The sequence below is a fragment of the Crotalus tigris genome, unplaced genomic scaffold (assembly GCF_016545835.1).
Source record: "Crotalus tigris isolate CLP2741 ecotype Arizona unplaced genomic scaffold, ASM1654583v1 scf7180000018733.473104, whole genome shotgun sequence".
Classification (NCBI taxonomy): Eukaryota; Metazoa; Chordata; class Lepidosauria; order Squamata; family Viperidae; genus Crotalus; species Crotalus tigris.
In genome coordinates, this window is record NW_024097173.1 from 275,655 (window position 1) to 292,878 (window position 17,224).

A 17,224-nucleotide genomic window follows, 5' to 3' on the forward strand; every position below is an offset into this window, starting at 1 on the left:
TCTATATCTATCTGTCTGTCTGTCTGTCTACCTACCTACCTATCTATTTATCTATCTATATTTAAGTTAAATTAATTTTTAAATATAGTTAAATGAATATTTCTCGTCCTTGTTACTACAGCGGCCTTAGTCCTTTTGCTGTGAGATTCCTAGAAGGCCGAAGCATGGATTTTTTATTTTATTTTTTTAAAACAATTGCGTTTCCCCCCCTGCTTTACGATGCCATTGAACTTTTGCCCAGGATATTAGAACGTATTTAGAAAAAGCTTGTCTGAGAAACAAAATGTGCTGGTCTGTTGTTCCGTGGAGTTTCTGCAGATGTCATCGTGTGCTCGAACACCATGTGTATGTTTTGATGCTGTCCTTCGGTTTGCTGGTCAGGCTGATTAGCCGACCAATGACAGTTGGACCTAATATATATCGGTTGCTGGCAGAACACCCAAAAGAGTCTTCTTTGGGAGAAAAAGAGGCAGGACTTGGCAGAAGGTCTCCCTCGTTAAGCAGACGGGGGGGGGGGGGAATATGTGAAATGAAACAGGGTGTCAAACCCTACAGTGATGGAGGATTGCAACTCTTCGTTCCAACAATGGTTTGGAATGGCTGAAAAAGGTAACTTTACTTCCCCCCCATCCCACCCCTCCACCCCAATAAATCAGGTTTTTAACCTTCGGGATTGTAGAGGAAGAAACACTCCCAAATGTTTGTGGGCATTTTCTGGAGAGAAGGAAAATAATCCAGAGCAGAGGTCCTCAACCTTTTGGGCACCAGGAACCGGTAACGGGGAGAGAGATTTTTCCGCGACTGGAGGGGGTGTGGTTTTGTGTGCTATCTGCATCTCGCAGGCGGGGCTTTGGTTGTTCGTGCGGTCCAGTTGCTGGCATGCCGTGGACCAGCACCGGTCCACAGACCAGGGGTTGGGGACCCCTGATCTACAGGCAGAATGGGAAATTGAGGAATGTTGATAGGGGCTCAGCTTATTCTAGTTTCGAAGGCTGATACAGGTTGTCCTTGACTATAACGATTCACTTACTGTGGTGGCAGTGAAAAAGGGACTCACGAGCCAATCTTGTGCTTAACCACTATTGCAGCATCTTCATGATCGCACAACCAAACTTCGGGCACTTGGCAGCTGGCATGTGTTTGCAAGAGTTGTAGCATGGCAAGGTTGTGTGTCTGCCTTTTGTGACCTTCCTTGCTGTCCATGTCAACTCTGGGAAAGTGGATTTGCTTCACGTCCGTGGGATTTACTGAACAATCACAGTGATTTGTTTAACAATTGTGGTTATAAAATTGGATGCCACTCACTTAACAACGCTTAGCAATGAAATTTCTGATGCCAGCTGTGGTTTCAGGTCGAGAACCACCTGTAATATCAGTGGAAAGGAGGGAAAAAAATACAATCCAGAGATAGGGGTTAAATGCTTCAGAGGACCTGTCCATCAAAGGACGCCAGATGCTGGATCCAGTATGTATTTTGGGCTGTATGTAGAAGCCAAAGCTGGAGGGAGATGTTCATGATGATTCTAGTTAATGATGAATCCAGATGTTAATGATAATTGTGTGCCACCATCAGTGTTGGATGTGAGAATCTGTATTTCTAAGCAGAAGAACACCTCAAGATTGAAAGGAGCTACGAAGCAGCTATCCCAAGAGAAAGGAGGTAGACTGGGGAAGGGTTGAGATGCCCCCACTTTCACAGTATGGGTCCAGCCTTCGATGTTTTTTTATTTATTACATTTTTATGCCACCCATCTCCTCCGTAAGGTGACTCTGGGCTGTGACAAGTTCCATCTAATGCTGGACTTCAGTTTCTGTCAAAAAATATCTGGGAGTCTTCAGGATGGTCACTTTTGTTCTGGGCCAGAAGGATGGGCATGGAGTCGGTTTAGCAGTTCCAGTAGATGATGGATCAAGGAGAGACCCAAGCTAGAACTTAAGGAGAAATTTCTTGACAGTGAGAGCAATTAATCAATGGAACGATTTGCCTTCAGAAGTTGTGGGTGCTCCATCACTGCACTTTCAAGAAGAGACTGGACAATCGTTTCTCTGAAAAGGCATAGGGCAGTGGTTCTCAACCTGTGGGTCGGGACCCCATTTGGGGTCAAACGACCATTTCACGGGGGTCGCCAAACAACGCAGTCCGCCATTTTTTCCCCCCTTTTCCTTAGCTGTGCTACTCCCTTTTATTCTATTGGCTTTCAAAAGCCAATAGGACAGTGGTTCTCAACCTTTTTAATGCCGCGACCCCCAACTGGTCGTAAGTCGAGGACTACTCAACCAGTCGTAAGTCGAGGACTACTCAACTGATGCAGCACCGTTTGCAGAATGGGACGTTTGGCAGGCTCAGCAGGGCAGAGACAACCTGGACAATTCCTATTGGCTTTTGAAAGCCAATAGAATTAGACTCTATTCAAGAGAGTTTATTCTATTGGCTTTCAAAAGCCAATAGAATAAAAGGGAGTAGCACAGCTAAGGAAAAGGGGGGGGAAATGGCAGACTGCATTGTTTGGCGACCCCCGTGAAATGGTCGTTCGACCCCAAATGGGGTCCCGACCCATAGGTTGAGAATCACTGCAATAGGAATTGTCCAGGCCAGGGGTAGGCAACCCAAAACACTTAAAGAGCCACTTGGACCCGTTTCCCACCAAAAACAAAACACTGGGAGCCGCAAAACCCTTTTGATATCTAAAATGAAGATAACACTGCATATATCCTTTTTTACCTTTATTATAGGTGTGTGTGTTTGTGTGTGGGGGGGGTATTTGTGTGTGTGTGTGTGTGTGTGTATGTATATGTATGTATGTATATATGTATGTGTATACACACACACACACACACACATACACACACAGGTTAAAAAAAGGATATATGCAGTGTTATCTTCATTTTAGATGTCAAGAGGGTCTCTCTCTCTCTCTGTCTCTCTCCCTCCCTCTCTATCTGCCCTTGGTCTACCACTCCTCTTCCCCCACTCTCTTTCTTTCTCTCTCTCTCTCTCTCTCTCTCTCTCTCTCCCTCCCTCTCTCTCTTTCTCTCTCTCTCTTTCTCCCCCCCCTCTCCTATCTGCTGCTCACCTGGCAAGCTTCAAGCTGTTGTCCAACAAGATCAGGGGTAGGCAACCTCGTCTCTTTTATGACTCATGGACTTCAACTCCCAGAATTCCTGAGTCAGCCTAGCTGGGCTAGCTAGCTCTCTCCTGCCCTTCCTGCTTCCTGCAGAGATGCAGCAAAGGGAGGAGCTCCGCCCAGTAAGCTTTTCAGCTCCTCGGAGAACATGTGAGTACACTCTCTTTTACACATACACACACACACACACACAAAACACAAACACACACACACACAGAGAGAGAGAGAGAGAGAGATTGAAGCAGGGAAGCGCAATTGCCTCTCTCTGTCTCTCTCTCTCTGCAAAGGCAGAGGAGGCTGGGAGCCACAGGGGAAGGCTCAAAGAGCCGCATGCGGCTCCGGAGCCGCAGGTTGCCGACCTGTGGTCCAGGCTGTCTCTGCCCTGCTGAACCCGCCAAAAGTCCCCTTCTGCAAACGGTGCTGCACCAGTTGAGTAGTCCTTGACTTACAACCGGTTGAGTAGTCCTCGACTTATGACCGGTTGGGGGTCGCGGCATTAAAAAGGTTGAGAACCACTGGCATAGGGTCTTCTACTTGAGCAAGGGGTTGGACTAGAAGACCTCCAAGCTCCCTTCCAACTCAGTTATTTTGTTCTGTTTTTAGTAGTGAGCTCATCCCTCAGTATGTTTTACATGCTTGTTGAAGTTTCCAGATGTTCTCCTTGGCATGGAATATCTCTAAACTAGGTCTTCTGCCTGAAACTGGTACTCTCCACAGGGTTTGGTCATTCTGTATGAAAGCTTGAGGAGGTTATAGAACATCTGTAGGATACCAACTGAAACCAATCTTAGCAGGGCAAAGTCCTCTGCTTCCATTGAGGGCAGATTCTTACATCCATCCAACATCATCGTTTGGCATGGCGCATGCAAATTGCTGCACTTGAGGTGCAAAGAAGAACTGGAGGAACATAATAGCAGTGTTCCAATATCTCAGGAGCTGCCACAAAGAAGAGGAAGTCAAGCTATTTTCCAAAGCGCCTGACGGCAGGACAAGAAGCAACGGGTGGAAACTAATCAAGGAGAGAAGCAACCTGGAACTAAGGAGAAACTTCCTAACAGTGAGAACAATTAACCAGTGGAACAAGTTTCCTTCAGAAGTTGTGGGTGCTCCAACACTGGAGGTTTTTAAGAAGAGACCGGGCAATCATTTGTGTGAAGTGGTTGAGCAGGGGGTTGGACTAGAACAGTGGTTTTCAACTTTTCTAATGCCGCGACCCCATAATACAGTTCCCCATGTTGTGGTGACTCCCAACTACTTATACATCACCGGGTGCCAGGGGCGTGGCCAAAGAAAAGGGGGAAAAAATGGACTGCGTTGCTTGGCGACCCCCGTGAAATGGTCGTTCGACCCCAAATGGGGTCCCGACCCACAGATTGAGATCCACTGGACTAGAAGATCTCCAAAAGCCCCTTCCAACTCCGTTATTGTGTATTCAGTGTTCTGCTTTCTCCTAATTCTTTTACTTTCCTTTTGTGCCCAACATCCCTCACTCAGAAATTAGGTTGCCAGGCTTGTTCCCTTTTAAACCCACCCTCCCTTCCCTGTGGTTGGGACCCACAATCTCAATCTCCCCACGATGAGCTCTGCCTGTTTTGCAGGATCTCTGCACACCGGCCGGAGTTCTCCGCCTCCCGGGAGCGTCCCTGAAGAGCAGCAGCAGATCGCCCGTCAGGGATCCTATACCAGCATCAACAGCGAAGGAGAATTTATCCCCGAAATGATGGATCAAAATGTAAGTTGCCTTTGATCCACAAAAGATGTCTCGTATGTATCCAAATCTGCAGCCCAAATGTTGGAGATGCGGTTGTTTGGATGCAACGTATTATCATATTTGGTGGTCATGTAAAAATATAAAGGCTTTTTGAATTAAGATTTGGTGGAACATTCAAAAAAATTTTAATAGAAGGATAAAGTTTACACCACAATTGTTTTTGTTAGGCATTATTGTTGATTGTGATGATAAAGAAATTATCTTAATGCTGAATTTAATTACAGCGGCAAGGCCGCTGATAGGGCAATACTGGAAGAAGCAGTTTTTGCCTACTTTAGAGGAATGGTTTCTTAAAGTTTCTTATTTATCTGAAATGGCAAAAATTTCGGCTTATTTGAAAGATCAGTCGCAAGAGAAATATTTTTGGGTGTGGAAAAGATGGGTGAATTTTATACAGCACAAATATGAGATTAAAAAGTATTATTTAGCTTTTGAATAATTTATGTTTAAGGTAACGATTAGAACTGTTGTTTTGTTTTGTTTTTATATATTGGAGTTAAAGTATTTAAAATTTTGTTCTTTGAATGTATTTACAATTGTTTGATGTTTATTTAAGTTGTAAGGTTTTTTCTAGTTTTTATTAACCCTGTATTCAGCTCTGGGAAGGAGGGGGGATCGTGATGGGGGGGTTGGGGGTGGGGGTGAGAGAGGGGGATTATTTTATTGTAAAACTGTAAAAATTTTCAATTAAAAAAAAAAAAGTAAGTTGCCTTGGAAAGCTCAGAAAAGAGAATCAGATCCCAGAGATCTTTGACTCTGAGATGGCAGAAGAAAAAAATGGGATCGGGCCACTTCATTTAGTCCCATGGAGATTCCTGGGAATCTTCTTGATCTAAGTCCCCTTCTGTTATATCAGTGGTTCTCAACCTGTGGGTCGGGACCCCATTTGGGGTCAAATGACCATTTCACAGGGGTCGCCAAACAATGCAGTCCGCCATTTTTTCCCCCTTTTCCTTAGCTGTGCTACTCCCTTTTATTCTATTGGCTTTTGAAAGCCAATAGAATAGACTCTCTTGAATTCTAAGAGAGCCAATAGGAATTGTCCAGGCTGTCTCTGCCCTGCTGAGCCTGCCAAAAGTCCCATTCTGCAAATGGTGCTGCACCAGTTGAGTAGTCCTCGACTTACGACCAGTTGAGTAGTCCTCGACTTACGACCGGTTGGGGTCGCGGCATTAAAAAGGTTGAGAACCACTGTGTTATATTCTGCTTGGCTGGCATAACACGTGCTTAAACGGATGTGCTTTAGGCTATTTCAAACGTATTCTGAAACCCTCGTTCTTATTTCTCTTCTTCTGTTTTTTCTCAAAGTTGTTGGACCCGTTTATCAGCCCAAGCAATTCGCTTTCAAGCAGTTGTCAGTCCCTGGACCAATCCATAGACAGGTAAGAACCAGAAAGAAAAAAAATCTCATTTAATGTATGCTGATTAATGTACATTTAAAGCAGGGGTTCTCAACCTTTTTAATGCCGCGACCCCCCACCGGTCGTAAGTCGAGGACTACTCAACCGGTCGTAAGTCGAGGACTACTCGACTGGTTTGCAAAATGGGACTTTTGGCGGGCTCAGCAGGGCACAGACAGCCTGGACAATTCCTATTGGCTTTTGAAAGCCAATAGAATTAGACTCTATTCAAGAGAGTCTATTCTATTGGCTTTCAAAAACCAATAGAATAAAAGGGAGTAGCACAGCTAAGGAAAAGTGGGAAAAAATGGCGGACTGCGTTGTTTGGCGACCCCTGTGAAATGGTCATTCAACCCCAAATGGGATCCCGACCCACAGGTTGAGAACCACTGATTTAAAGTGACAATAAAGTTGTTATTCTTCTATTCTAAGCTTAACTGTTTCCATATCTTCTTTGTTATTCCTTGAGGGCATCTTCAGAACAACTTTTTGTGGGTGGCTACTAGAGATGGGGGGTGGTGTCCTGGCTTCTAAAATATCCCCTCTGGAATGACTCACCTGGCATCTTTACTCTCTGTTTGATTTCTCAGAGAAGGCTCTTCGATTAAATGAATAATTATTAAGTGTAAAGAACGAAAAACTACAGGTAGTCCTCGACTTAGGATCGCAACTGATCCCCAAATTTCTGTTGCTAGGTTTGTTAAGTGAGTTCTGCCCCATTCTATAACCGTTCTTGCCACAGTTGTTAAGTGAATCATTGCAGTTGTTAACTTAGTAACACGGTTGTTAAGTGAATCTGGCTTCCCCCATTGACTTTGCTTGTCAGAAGGTCGCAAAAGGGGATCACGTGACACAGCAACAGTTATAAATACAAGCCGGTTGCTAAGCATCCGGATTTGGGTCACATGACCATGAGGATGCAGTAATGGTTGTTTAAGTGTAACAAGCAGTCATAAGTCACTCTTTTCAGTGCCATTGGAATTTCAAACGGTCACTAAATGAACTGTTGTAAGTCAAGGACTACCTCTATTAAAGTGGAGCTGTTGATTTGTAAGGGGCCTTTTTTACTCTCTGGGTAGATATAGGTCATCAGCTTATGGCAGGGATAGGCCACCTTGGCTCTTTTATGACTCGTGGACTTCAACTCCCAGAATTCCTGAGCCAGCCGTGCTGAGGAGAAAGGGAGAGGTTTCCAAGCTGAGCCATGCTGCTCAGGAATTCTGGGAGTTGAAGTCCACGAGTTATAAAAGAGCCAAGATTGCCTACCCCTGAGTTACTAGGAAGATGAGGGGACTCCAACTCCCAGAATTCCTCAGCCAGCATGGGGGAATTATGGTCCCCTCATGACTTGTGGACTTCCAACTCCCAGAATTCCTCAGCCAGCATGGCTCAGCTTGAAAACTCTCCCCTTTCCTTCAACATGGCTGGCTCAGGAATTCTGGGAGTTGAAGTCCACAAGTCATAAAAGAGCCAAGGTTGCCTACCCCTGAGTTACTAGGAAGATGAGGGGACTTCAACTCCCAGAATTCCTGAGCCAGCTTGGCTCAGCTTGGAAACTCTCCCTTTTCCCTCAGCATGGCTGGCTCAGGAATTCTGGGAGTTGAAGTCCCCTCATAAAAGAGCCCAGGTGGCCTACCCCTGGCCTATGGAGATTCTCAGTCACCCAGATCACGGTTGCCCCAAAGGACTTTGTTGGTTTTTCCTTGAAGACATTTCACCTCTCAATTAAGAACTAAAGAAGCTTCTTGGATGAGAAGCAAAATGTTTTGCAAGAAAAACAAAACCCAAGAAATTTCCGTAGCCTTTTAGAAAAAGCACCTTTGGGATTTAAGCCATCCGTAATGCATTTGTTTATTAATGCAAGATACCTAACATTTTTATATGCTCAGTTTAAAATTTATTCAGGAATTTAAAATGTTGTGCATTGCTAAGATTTTTAGTCTGAGTAATGGAGGGTACTAGTGTGCAGATAAAGAATGAGCAATGTTGAAGGCTGAGCATAAATCTAATTTGATCTTTGTGCAGCCCACCTTTCAGCAAAACCCCAGCTTCAAGAAGAAAAAGAGAAACCAAGGGCAGCTTGGAATGTCTGGGTAAGAATTCAGAGTTCCTGGATTGTGTAAATGTTGTATAATATTATTGTATGATTACACAATAATTAGTACTGTACAATACTTATTGCATAAGACAATGTTGTTGACTTCAACCAAGATTAATATGCAGATAATCCTTGACATGACTACAGTCGACAATTACAGTGTCATAAGTGTGAGGACTGGTTGTCAGTCGCTTTTTTCAGTGCCTTAGTAACTTGGAAGAGTCACTAAATGAATGGTTGTAAGTCGAGGATTGCCTGTAACCAACGTCTCAGCAAAATCTTAGAAGGCTGAGAAAGAGTCAAAATTGCCCCAAAGCAAGAATGTAAAAAAAAAAAAAAAAAGTTATAGCTGAACTTTAGAAGGATGACCTGCCAAAGGATGAGAAATATGGCAGTCCTCCTCCCACGGGTTCCGTTGGTCAGCCCCAGAAAAACGGGGATCTTCCATGAACCAAACGGTTCAGTTATCTTCCTTGCAGAATTGATTCTCGCTAAACAGCTTGACTTAAACGTCCTTGTCCAGCTGAGGAAATCACTGGAACATTTGTTCAACGTTAATGTTATCATGACCTCTCCTATTAAAAAATGAATACATGGCAAAGGGCCCAAGGATGCTTTAAAAAGAGAAAGAGAGAGAGAGAGAGAGAGAGAGAGAGAGGAGGAAAGGAAGGAAGGAAGGAAGGAAGGAAGAAAGAAAGAGAAAAAGAGTGAAGGAAGGAGAAGAAAAAGAAAAGAAAAAAGGAAGGAAGGAAGAGGGAGGGAAGGAAGAGAAAGGAAAGAAAGTGAGAGAGAAAGAAAGAAAAAAGAGTGAAGGAGAAGAAAAAAAGGAAAGGAAGGAAGGAAAGAAAGAGGGAGGGATAGAGAAAGGGAGGAGGAAAGGAAGAAAGAAAAAGGAAAGAAAGAAAGAAAAAGTGAAGGAAAGAGAAGAAAGAGAAAAAAAAGGAAGGAAGGAAGGAAGGGGGAGGAAAGGAAGAGAAAGGAAAGAAAGAAAGAAAGAAAGAAAGAAAGAAAGAAAGAAAGAAAGAAAGAAAGAAAAAGAAAGAAAGAAAGAAAGAAGTGAAGGAAGGAGAAGAGAAAGAAAGAAAGAAAGAAAGAAAGAAAGAAAGAAGTGAAGGAAGGAGAAGAGAAAGAAAGAAAGAAAGAAAGAAAGAAAGAAAGAGAAAGAAAGAAAGAAAGAAAGAAAGAAAAAGAAAGAAAGAAAGAAAGAAAGAAGTGAAGGAAGGAGAAGAGAAAGAAAGAAAGAAAGAAAGAAAGAAAGAAAGAAAGAAAGAAAGAAGTGAAGGAAGGAGAAGAGAAAGAAAGAAAGAAAGAAAGAAAGAAAGAAAGAAAGAAAGAAAGAAAGAAAGAAAGAAAGAAAGAAAGAAAGAAAGAAAGTGTTTGACTTGAAGTGATATTGTGTTGGACTAAATGTTTGAAGCTGATTTCAGATTTAAGTTATGGGGCTTGGGGAATTTTTAATATGCCTCCAGGGCACAGAGTTCAAGTTCTTAATTAAGCTTTCATTTGCCCGAGCCCCAAACGCCCGGTTCACTCTACAGCCCCTGTTTCCTTCTGCATTCATTACGGGCTGCGTCAACATCTTCTGCTTCAAGAACAGCACATTAAGGAGAAACAGCTGAGCTGTCTTAGGAGAGGACGATCAAGCGATGATGGTTAAGTGATGTGGAGAAGAAGGATTTATAATAACTGGCCTTAAACAGGGCTATTCTAAGGCAGTAAAAGAAAACAAAATGAAACTTAAGCCTTTTGTAATAGTTCTCCTGGCTGCAATATTTGCTTTCTGAAACAGATTCCTTTATCTTCTTTTTGTTTTGTAAAAATATTGTTTTCAGCAAGTGGGCCTTTCTCAATTTTCTTAGTCACAGTGTCTTATCTTGGAGAAGCTGCTAAGAGATTCATTTTGCAGATATAGCCAATAGGAAAATAAGAGCCATTTTGATCTAGTGCTTAAGGCCCTAGGGTAGAAATCAGGAGATGGTGAATTCTAGTCCTATCTAAGGAGGCACAAATGTCAGCACTGTGAGTTCTAGTCCTGCCTCAGGCACAAACCCCAGCCTGGGGACTTTGAACCAATCACCAGGAGCCTGTGAGTTCTAGTCCCGCCTCAGGCACAAACACCAGCCTGGGGACGTTGAACCAATCACCAGGAGCCTGTGAGTTCTAGTCCCGCCTCAGGCAAAAACACCAGCCTGGGGACTTTGAACCAATCACCAGGAGCCTGTGAGTTCTAGTCCCGCCTCAAGCACAAAACACCAGCCTGGGGACTTTGAACCAATCACCAGGAGCCTGTGAGTTCTAGTCCCGCCTCAGGCACAAAACACCAGCCTGGGGACTTTGAACCAATCACCAGGAGCCTGTGAGTTCTAGTCCCGCCTCAGGCACAAAACACCAGCCTGGGGACTTTGAACCAATCACCAGGAGCCTGTGAGTTCTAGTCCCGCCTCAAGCACAAACACCAGCCTGGGGACTTTGAACCAATCACCAGGAGCCTGTGAGTTCTAGTCCCGCCTCAGGCAAAAACACCAGCCTGGGGACTTTGAACCAATCACCAGGAGCCTGTGAGTTCTAGTCCCGCCTCAAGCACAAAACACCAGCCTGGGGACTTTGAACCAATCACCAGGAGCCTGTGAGTTCTAGTCCCGCCTCAGGCACAAACACCAGCCTGGGGACTTTGAACCAATCACCAGGAGCCTGTGAGTTCTAGTCCCGCCTCAGGCAAAAACACCAGCCTGGGGACTTTGAACCAATCACCAGGAGCCTGTGAGTTCTAGTCCCGCCTCAAGCACAAAACACCAGCCTGGGGACTTTGAACCAATCACCAGGAGCCTGTGAGTTCTAGTCCCGCCTCAAGCACAAATACCAGCTGGAGCACTTTGGACCAATCACTTTCTATCAGCCCAGCCCAGTTCACAGGGTTGTTGAGAAAATGGGAGGAGGATGAGTATATTTGTTTCCTGGAGTTATTTATAAAAATATAAAAATTGAAAGTTTTAAAAACTTGAGTTCAGGACGAAACAGCAGATTCTACCATTCATTTTGCAAGTATATAAGTAATCCTTACAAATGTTTTATAAGAAAGTTAACGACACTGAAAAAAACGTTTTTCACACTTAACGACTTTTGCAGCATCCTCATGATCATGTGATCAAAATTTGGGTGGTTGGCCACTGGCATGTACTTATGATGGTTGCAGCGTCCCAGGGTCACGTGGTTTCCAGCTGGCTTCCGACAAGCAAAGTCAATGGGAGAAGCCAGATTTGTTTAATGACTGCCTGATTCACGGAAGAGCTGCAGTGATTCGCTTAACACAGTGGTTCTCAACCTGTGGGTCGGGACCCCATTTGGGGTCGAACGACCATTTCACGGGGGTCGCCAAACAACGCAGTCTGCCATTTCCCCCCCCCCCTTTTCCTTAGCTGTGCTACTCCCTTTTATTCTATTGGCTTTTGAAAGCCAATAGAATAGACTCTCTTGAATAGAGTCTAATTCTATTGGCTTTCAAAAGCCAATAGGAATTGTCCAGGCTGTCTCTGCCCTGCTGAGCCCGCCAAAAGTCCCATTCTGCAAACGGTGCTGCACCGGTTGAGTAGTCCTCGACTTACAACCGGTTGAGTAGTCCTCGACTTATGACCGGTTGGGGGGTCGCGGCATTAAAAAGGTTCAGAACCACTGGCTTAACAGCTCCAGCGAAAAGGGAGCAAACTGGGCAAACTCACTTAACCACTTCCTATCTAAGCAACGGATATTTTGGGCTGTCATGTCTACCATCTCTATACATTACAGACACAAACTCTGTATGTAACTTATACAATTCAAATAAACCTAGGCTGCAGGGTTGAAATGAATATGCTGGAATAATTTTAAAAAAAAACCTCCTTTAATGCTTTTCTTTATAGGTAAAAATAATAGGAGGGACTCAGCTGTAAAATAACACATGTTGTTTAATTCTTTCTCTATGTTAACTTTTCACTGGGTTTAGAATCTGGGGGGGCTTCTGACATCTTGAATTTCATCGCTGGCGAGAGTCAAGCAGGCCAAAATTTTTCCACCTTTCTTACCTTGTTTCTCTTTCTTGGACAGATTTCAACGTCCCATTTTGTGACCGAGGGAAAGGCGGCACTTTTCCGAGGCAGTATCATCTCTCTCAGAGTCGCAAGGATTACACTGACGGTAAGTCTGCTCAAACGAGGATTTATTTGTTTTTGAATGGTAACGTATGAAAGCAGGGGGTGCTCGAAAAAGGCAGTAGGGTCGATGTGAAGGTGTAATGGACAATCGTCCTAATAGGTGAGATGGTAGGAAAGAAAAGAAAGAGGGAGAGGGAGAGAAAGAGGAAGGAAGAAGGAAGGAAGAAGGAAGGGAAGGAGGGAGGGGGAGAGAAAGAAAAAGAAAGAAAGAAAGAAAGAAAGAAAGAAAGAAAGAAAGAAAGAAAGAAAGAGGGAAGGGAAGGAAGGGAGAAAGAAAGAAAAAGAAAGAAACAAACAAACAAGAGGAAAGAAAGGATAGAAAAAACAAAGGAGAGAAAGAAAGAAAGAAAGAAAGAAAGAAAGAAAGAAAGAAAGAAAGAAAGAAAGAAAGAGAAGGGAAGGAAGGGAGAAAGAAAGAAAAAGAAAGAAAGAAACAAACAAACAAGAGGAAAGAAAGGATAGAAAAAACAATGGAGAGAAAGAGAAAGAAAGAAAAGAAAAAGAAAGAAACAAGAGGCAAGGAAGGATAGAGAAAAGAAACAAAGGAGAGAAAGAAAGAAAGAAAGAAAGAAAGAAAGAAAGAAAGAAAGAAAGACAAGAGGAAAGGAAGGATAGAGAAAAGAAACAGGAGAGAAAAAGAAAGAAAGAAAGAAAGAAAGAAAGAAAGAAAGAAAGAAAGAAAGAAAGAAAGAAAGGGAAAGAAAAAAGAAAGGAAGGGGAAGGAAGGGAGAAAGAAAGAAACAAGTAAAAACAAGAGGAAAGGAAGGATAGAGAAAAGAAACAAAGAAGGAGAGAAAGGAAGGAAGGAGGGAAGGAGGGAAAAAGAGAAGGAAGGAAGAAAAGAAGAAAGTTTGGCCAAAACAATTTTGGTCTCACCATGGTGGCTAACATCACCTTGACTTTTTTTATCATTCCCTGCAGACACTTTGGGAAGAACGTAGTTAGCCAGTGTAGGAACATCCTATAACATTACTACAGTTAGTCCTCAACTTATTTTTTATACATATATAATATTTTATTAATTTTCTGTTATTACAATTTCTCAGTGCTTAATGAACAACGTGCTATCTGGGTTAATTTGTTTAGTAATACCGATTAAGTTCTTACTCTCTATGGCGTTTTTCCAGCCATCGATAGAATAAATTCCATAGTTTCAAAATAATCTGTATCTTCTTTTTCTTTCATTCTCAGTGTAACCATGTTACTAACTTGACAACTGCAGTGATTCACTTAACAACTGTGGCAAGAAAGGTCGTAAAATGGGACAAAGCTCCCTTAACAATATCTTGCTTAGCAACTAAAATGTTTAGCCCAATTGTGGTTCCATGTTAAGGACTGCCTGTTACTCCATATGAGCTCCAATTAAGGAAGTCATAAGTCGAGGACTACCTGTATATCAGGTAAAGAAGCCCTTGTATGGTTTCATTTTTTTTCCTGTTCTGTCTTTATTGCTTTCGAAGGCCGGAGAACATTCCCCAGAAGTTACGCTCCTCCAGAAAACCTGTTTCAGCTTCTGCCTTCCAGCCGAACCAAGAGCTACAACGGAGACAACAAGCTGATCACCTTGCGGTACGAGGACCGAGGGAACAACAAGTGGTGGCACAATTGTGACAAGATCTTTCAAGGCTTTAGCTCTTCTTCTCCCAAGACCAGGAACAGTAAGTGGCTTCACTTCAGTGGGCGTCTGATGGGTACGTGTTTCTGGTTGGGAATCCTCTCCGTTGGCCATCTTCAATGCCCTCTTGGAATCCTTGGGCCTTCACTCAGAGAAGGAACATCAAGGTTGGCTGATAATGTAGATGTTGTGAGGAATTGATGGCCTTAGAGCAGGGGTGTCAAACTCAGTTTCATTGAGGGCCACATCAGCATTGTGGTTGCCCTCGGGGGGGCGGGTGTGTGTGACCAGGATGGTTGCGGCCTACTGGGTGGGTGTGGCCAGGGTGGGTGTGGCCTACTGGGTGGGCATGGCCAGCTCTACTTCGTTCGCATCAAGGGTGCCTGTGGGGGCCTGGGCCGGAGTGGGACAGATCTGAGGGTCTCTGGCAGAAGGGGGTGGGACCGGGGCAAGTGCCAAGGCATGGTCCATTTCGTCATTCCTCACAAAGGGTGACACCTCCCCAGCATGCACCCAGGGGGCGGGGCCGACGCAGCAGGGGCTGGTTCCTCGCTGTTTCTAGACGGCCTTGTGGAGCTAAGACTGAATGCGTTTCAGCATAGATGGCCACCACAAAATTGTACATTGGCTCCCGGCCGGCCTGGGCCAGGGCCAAGGCAGCGGGGGCCGTTCCCTCACTGTTTCCAGGATGCCTTCGCGGGCTACATGAAACCACTTCGCGGGCCGCATCCGGCCCCGGCCTTGTGTTTGACATGTCTGCCTTAGAGGATGCTATTTGCATTGGGAAGAAGGAGGAAAACATCCTTGAATTGTGAGGAATCCCTCACTCTTCTGCCATTTTCAGAGACAAGGTGAGGATCCCCAGGACAGCCCAAGAGCAAGTCCACCCTCCACTACCAGCACAGGGTTTCTAACACTGACCCCAAAAGCCCTGAGGAAATTCCCATTTAATATGTCAGTTGGACATCTTCCATTGTTGATCTGGCAAATTTAAAAGAAAAACTGAATGGCTGAGAGTCTGTGGAGATTCCCAGTCATCCAGGTCATGGTTGTTCCAAAGGTGATTATTTTCAGGAGGCCACTGCACTTTCTTGTTTTTCTTTGAAGACGTTTCGCTTCTCCTCCCAGAAGCTTCTTCAGCTCTAACTGGATTCCAGTCCCCACCATCCAGTCAGAGCTGAAGAAGCTTCTCAGAGGAGAAGGGAAATGTCTTCAAAGAGAAAAAAGGAAGTCCAGTGGTTGAAAGCTTGAGTGGTTGAAAGCTTCACCATCTCCCTAATGTTCATGCAAGACTTTTCTGGAGATACTCAGGGCTACCTCAATGTTCCTCCATGTTTTTGGCCCCGTGTGGAACAAAGGTACCAACGGGTGAGAATATGTGTAGCTCAGGGATGAACTGCGGAGGCTTTGGTGCTCTCTGGACTTCTCCAGGGAACCCACAAATCCTGTAATAGAAAAGAAATCAAGCTGAATAAATTGCAGATTGATCTGGACATCCGATCCATCTTTAAATGCCAGCCCGCATTTTAGAAGCATTTTAGCAACTACACAGGTAGAAACCAGAAGCACTAAGTGACATTCAGATTTTGATGAAATCACTAAAGATTTTTCTTGACTTACAACAGTTCGGTGAGTGACCATTCAAACTTACAGCAGCACTAAAAAATGTGACTTATGACTGCTTTTCACAGTTACAGCATCCTCCATGGTCCCGTGATCAAAATTCAGACAGCTGGTTCGTATTTATGACCGTTGCCGTATCCCTAGGTCAGGTGATCCCCTTTTGCGACCTTCTGACAAGCAAAGTCAATGGGGAAGGCAGATTTACTTAACAACCGGGTGACTAACTTATCAACGGCAGTGATTCACTTAACAACAGTGGCAAGAAAGGTCGTAAAACGGGGCAAAATTCAAATGTCTCACTTAACAACAGAAATTTTGGGCTCGGTTGTCGTATGTCGAGGACTGCCTGTAGATTCCACCTAGGTGGAAAAAAGTGGGTTTTCCCAGCATTGTGAGGGATCCTTGCCTATTTAAAGATGTGGATTATTGAGGACCAGAATTCTGAGAAGATTGTTGATAGGATCTTATTCTCTCTGCCTCTTTCAGCACTGCAGGCCCCAGTGAACTGGAGGCTTGGGAAACTCTTGGGCCGAGGAGCTTTTGGAGAAGTCTACCTTTGCTACGATGTGGACATCGGACGGGAGCTATCCGTGAAGCAGGTGCCGTTTGACCCCGACAGCCAAGAGACCAGCAAGGTGAGTGTTTGGTTAGAAGAGAAGAGAATGTTCTTTCTTTGGCCAGGTGAGACTGGATGCACACAAGGGGTTTGTCTCCTGGTGCAGAAGGTCTCAGTGTACATGCAAAGCAACGGGTGATACGATTCCTAAAATACAATCATCACAAATCATAAGATACAACACAGTGATAGATTAATGATTGATCCATTAATGGGTGAAATTGGCAAGAAGGTGACAAGCAACAGGGAGAAAGCAGAACTATTTAACTCCTTTTTTGCATCTGTCTTTACACAAAGGGAAAAAACAGACCAACCTATCGAAAATAGTGCCATAAAAAACAGAATAGAAACACAAGTTAAGATAGGCAAGAAAATGGTAAGTGAGCACCTGTCCAGCCTAGACGAGTTCAAATCACCAGGACCAAATGGATTACACCCCAAGGTTCTCAAGGAACTGGCAGATGTGATCTCAGAACCACTGAACTATATTTTTCAAAGATCCTGGAGCACAGGGGAACTACCAGAGGACTGGAAAAGAGCTGATGTAGTTCCCATCTACCAAAAAAAGGGATCCAGGAAATTACAGACCTATCAGCCTGATCTCAGTACCTGGGAAGATCCTGGAAAAGATAATCAAACAACAAATCAACGAACACTTAGAGGCAAACAAAGTCATTACTAAAAGCCAACATGGGTTTGTCAAAAATAGATCATGCCAGACAAATCTTATTGCATTCTTTGACTAAGTGACAAAATTAGTGGGTCAGAAGAATGCTGTGTACATAATTT

General features: G+C 44.0%; 1 protein-coding gene across 3 annotated transcripts in view; it reads left to right on the plus strand.

The window, feature by feature from the left end:
- LOC120313608 (mitogen-activated protein kinase kinase kinase 3-like) overlaps window positions 1–17,224 on the plus strand; it is a 118,088-nt gene that overhangs the window by 80,070 nt on the left and 20,794 nt on the right. For all 3 annotated transcript variants that reach the window (XR_005558190.1, XR_005558191.1, XM_039355688.1), the window contains exons 8-13: window positions 4,724–4,857; window positions 6,205–6,278; window positions 8,322–8,389; window positions 12,475–12,564; window positions 14,042–14,239; window positions 16,306–16,454. Coding sequence is in view for 1 of the 3 variants with exons in the window: in XM_039355688.1 (XP_039211622.1) it covers window positions 4,724–4,857; window positions 6,205–6,278; window positions 8,322–8,389; window positions 12,475–12,564; window positions 14,042–14,239; window positions 16,306–16,454 (713 nt within the window). In the remaining 2 variants the exon portion in view is untranslated. The remainder of the gene's footprint in view (window positions 1–4,723; window positions 4,858–6,204; window positions 6,279–8,321; window positions 8,390–12,474; window positions 12,565–14,041; window positions 14,240–16,305; window positions 16,455–17,224) is intronic.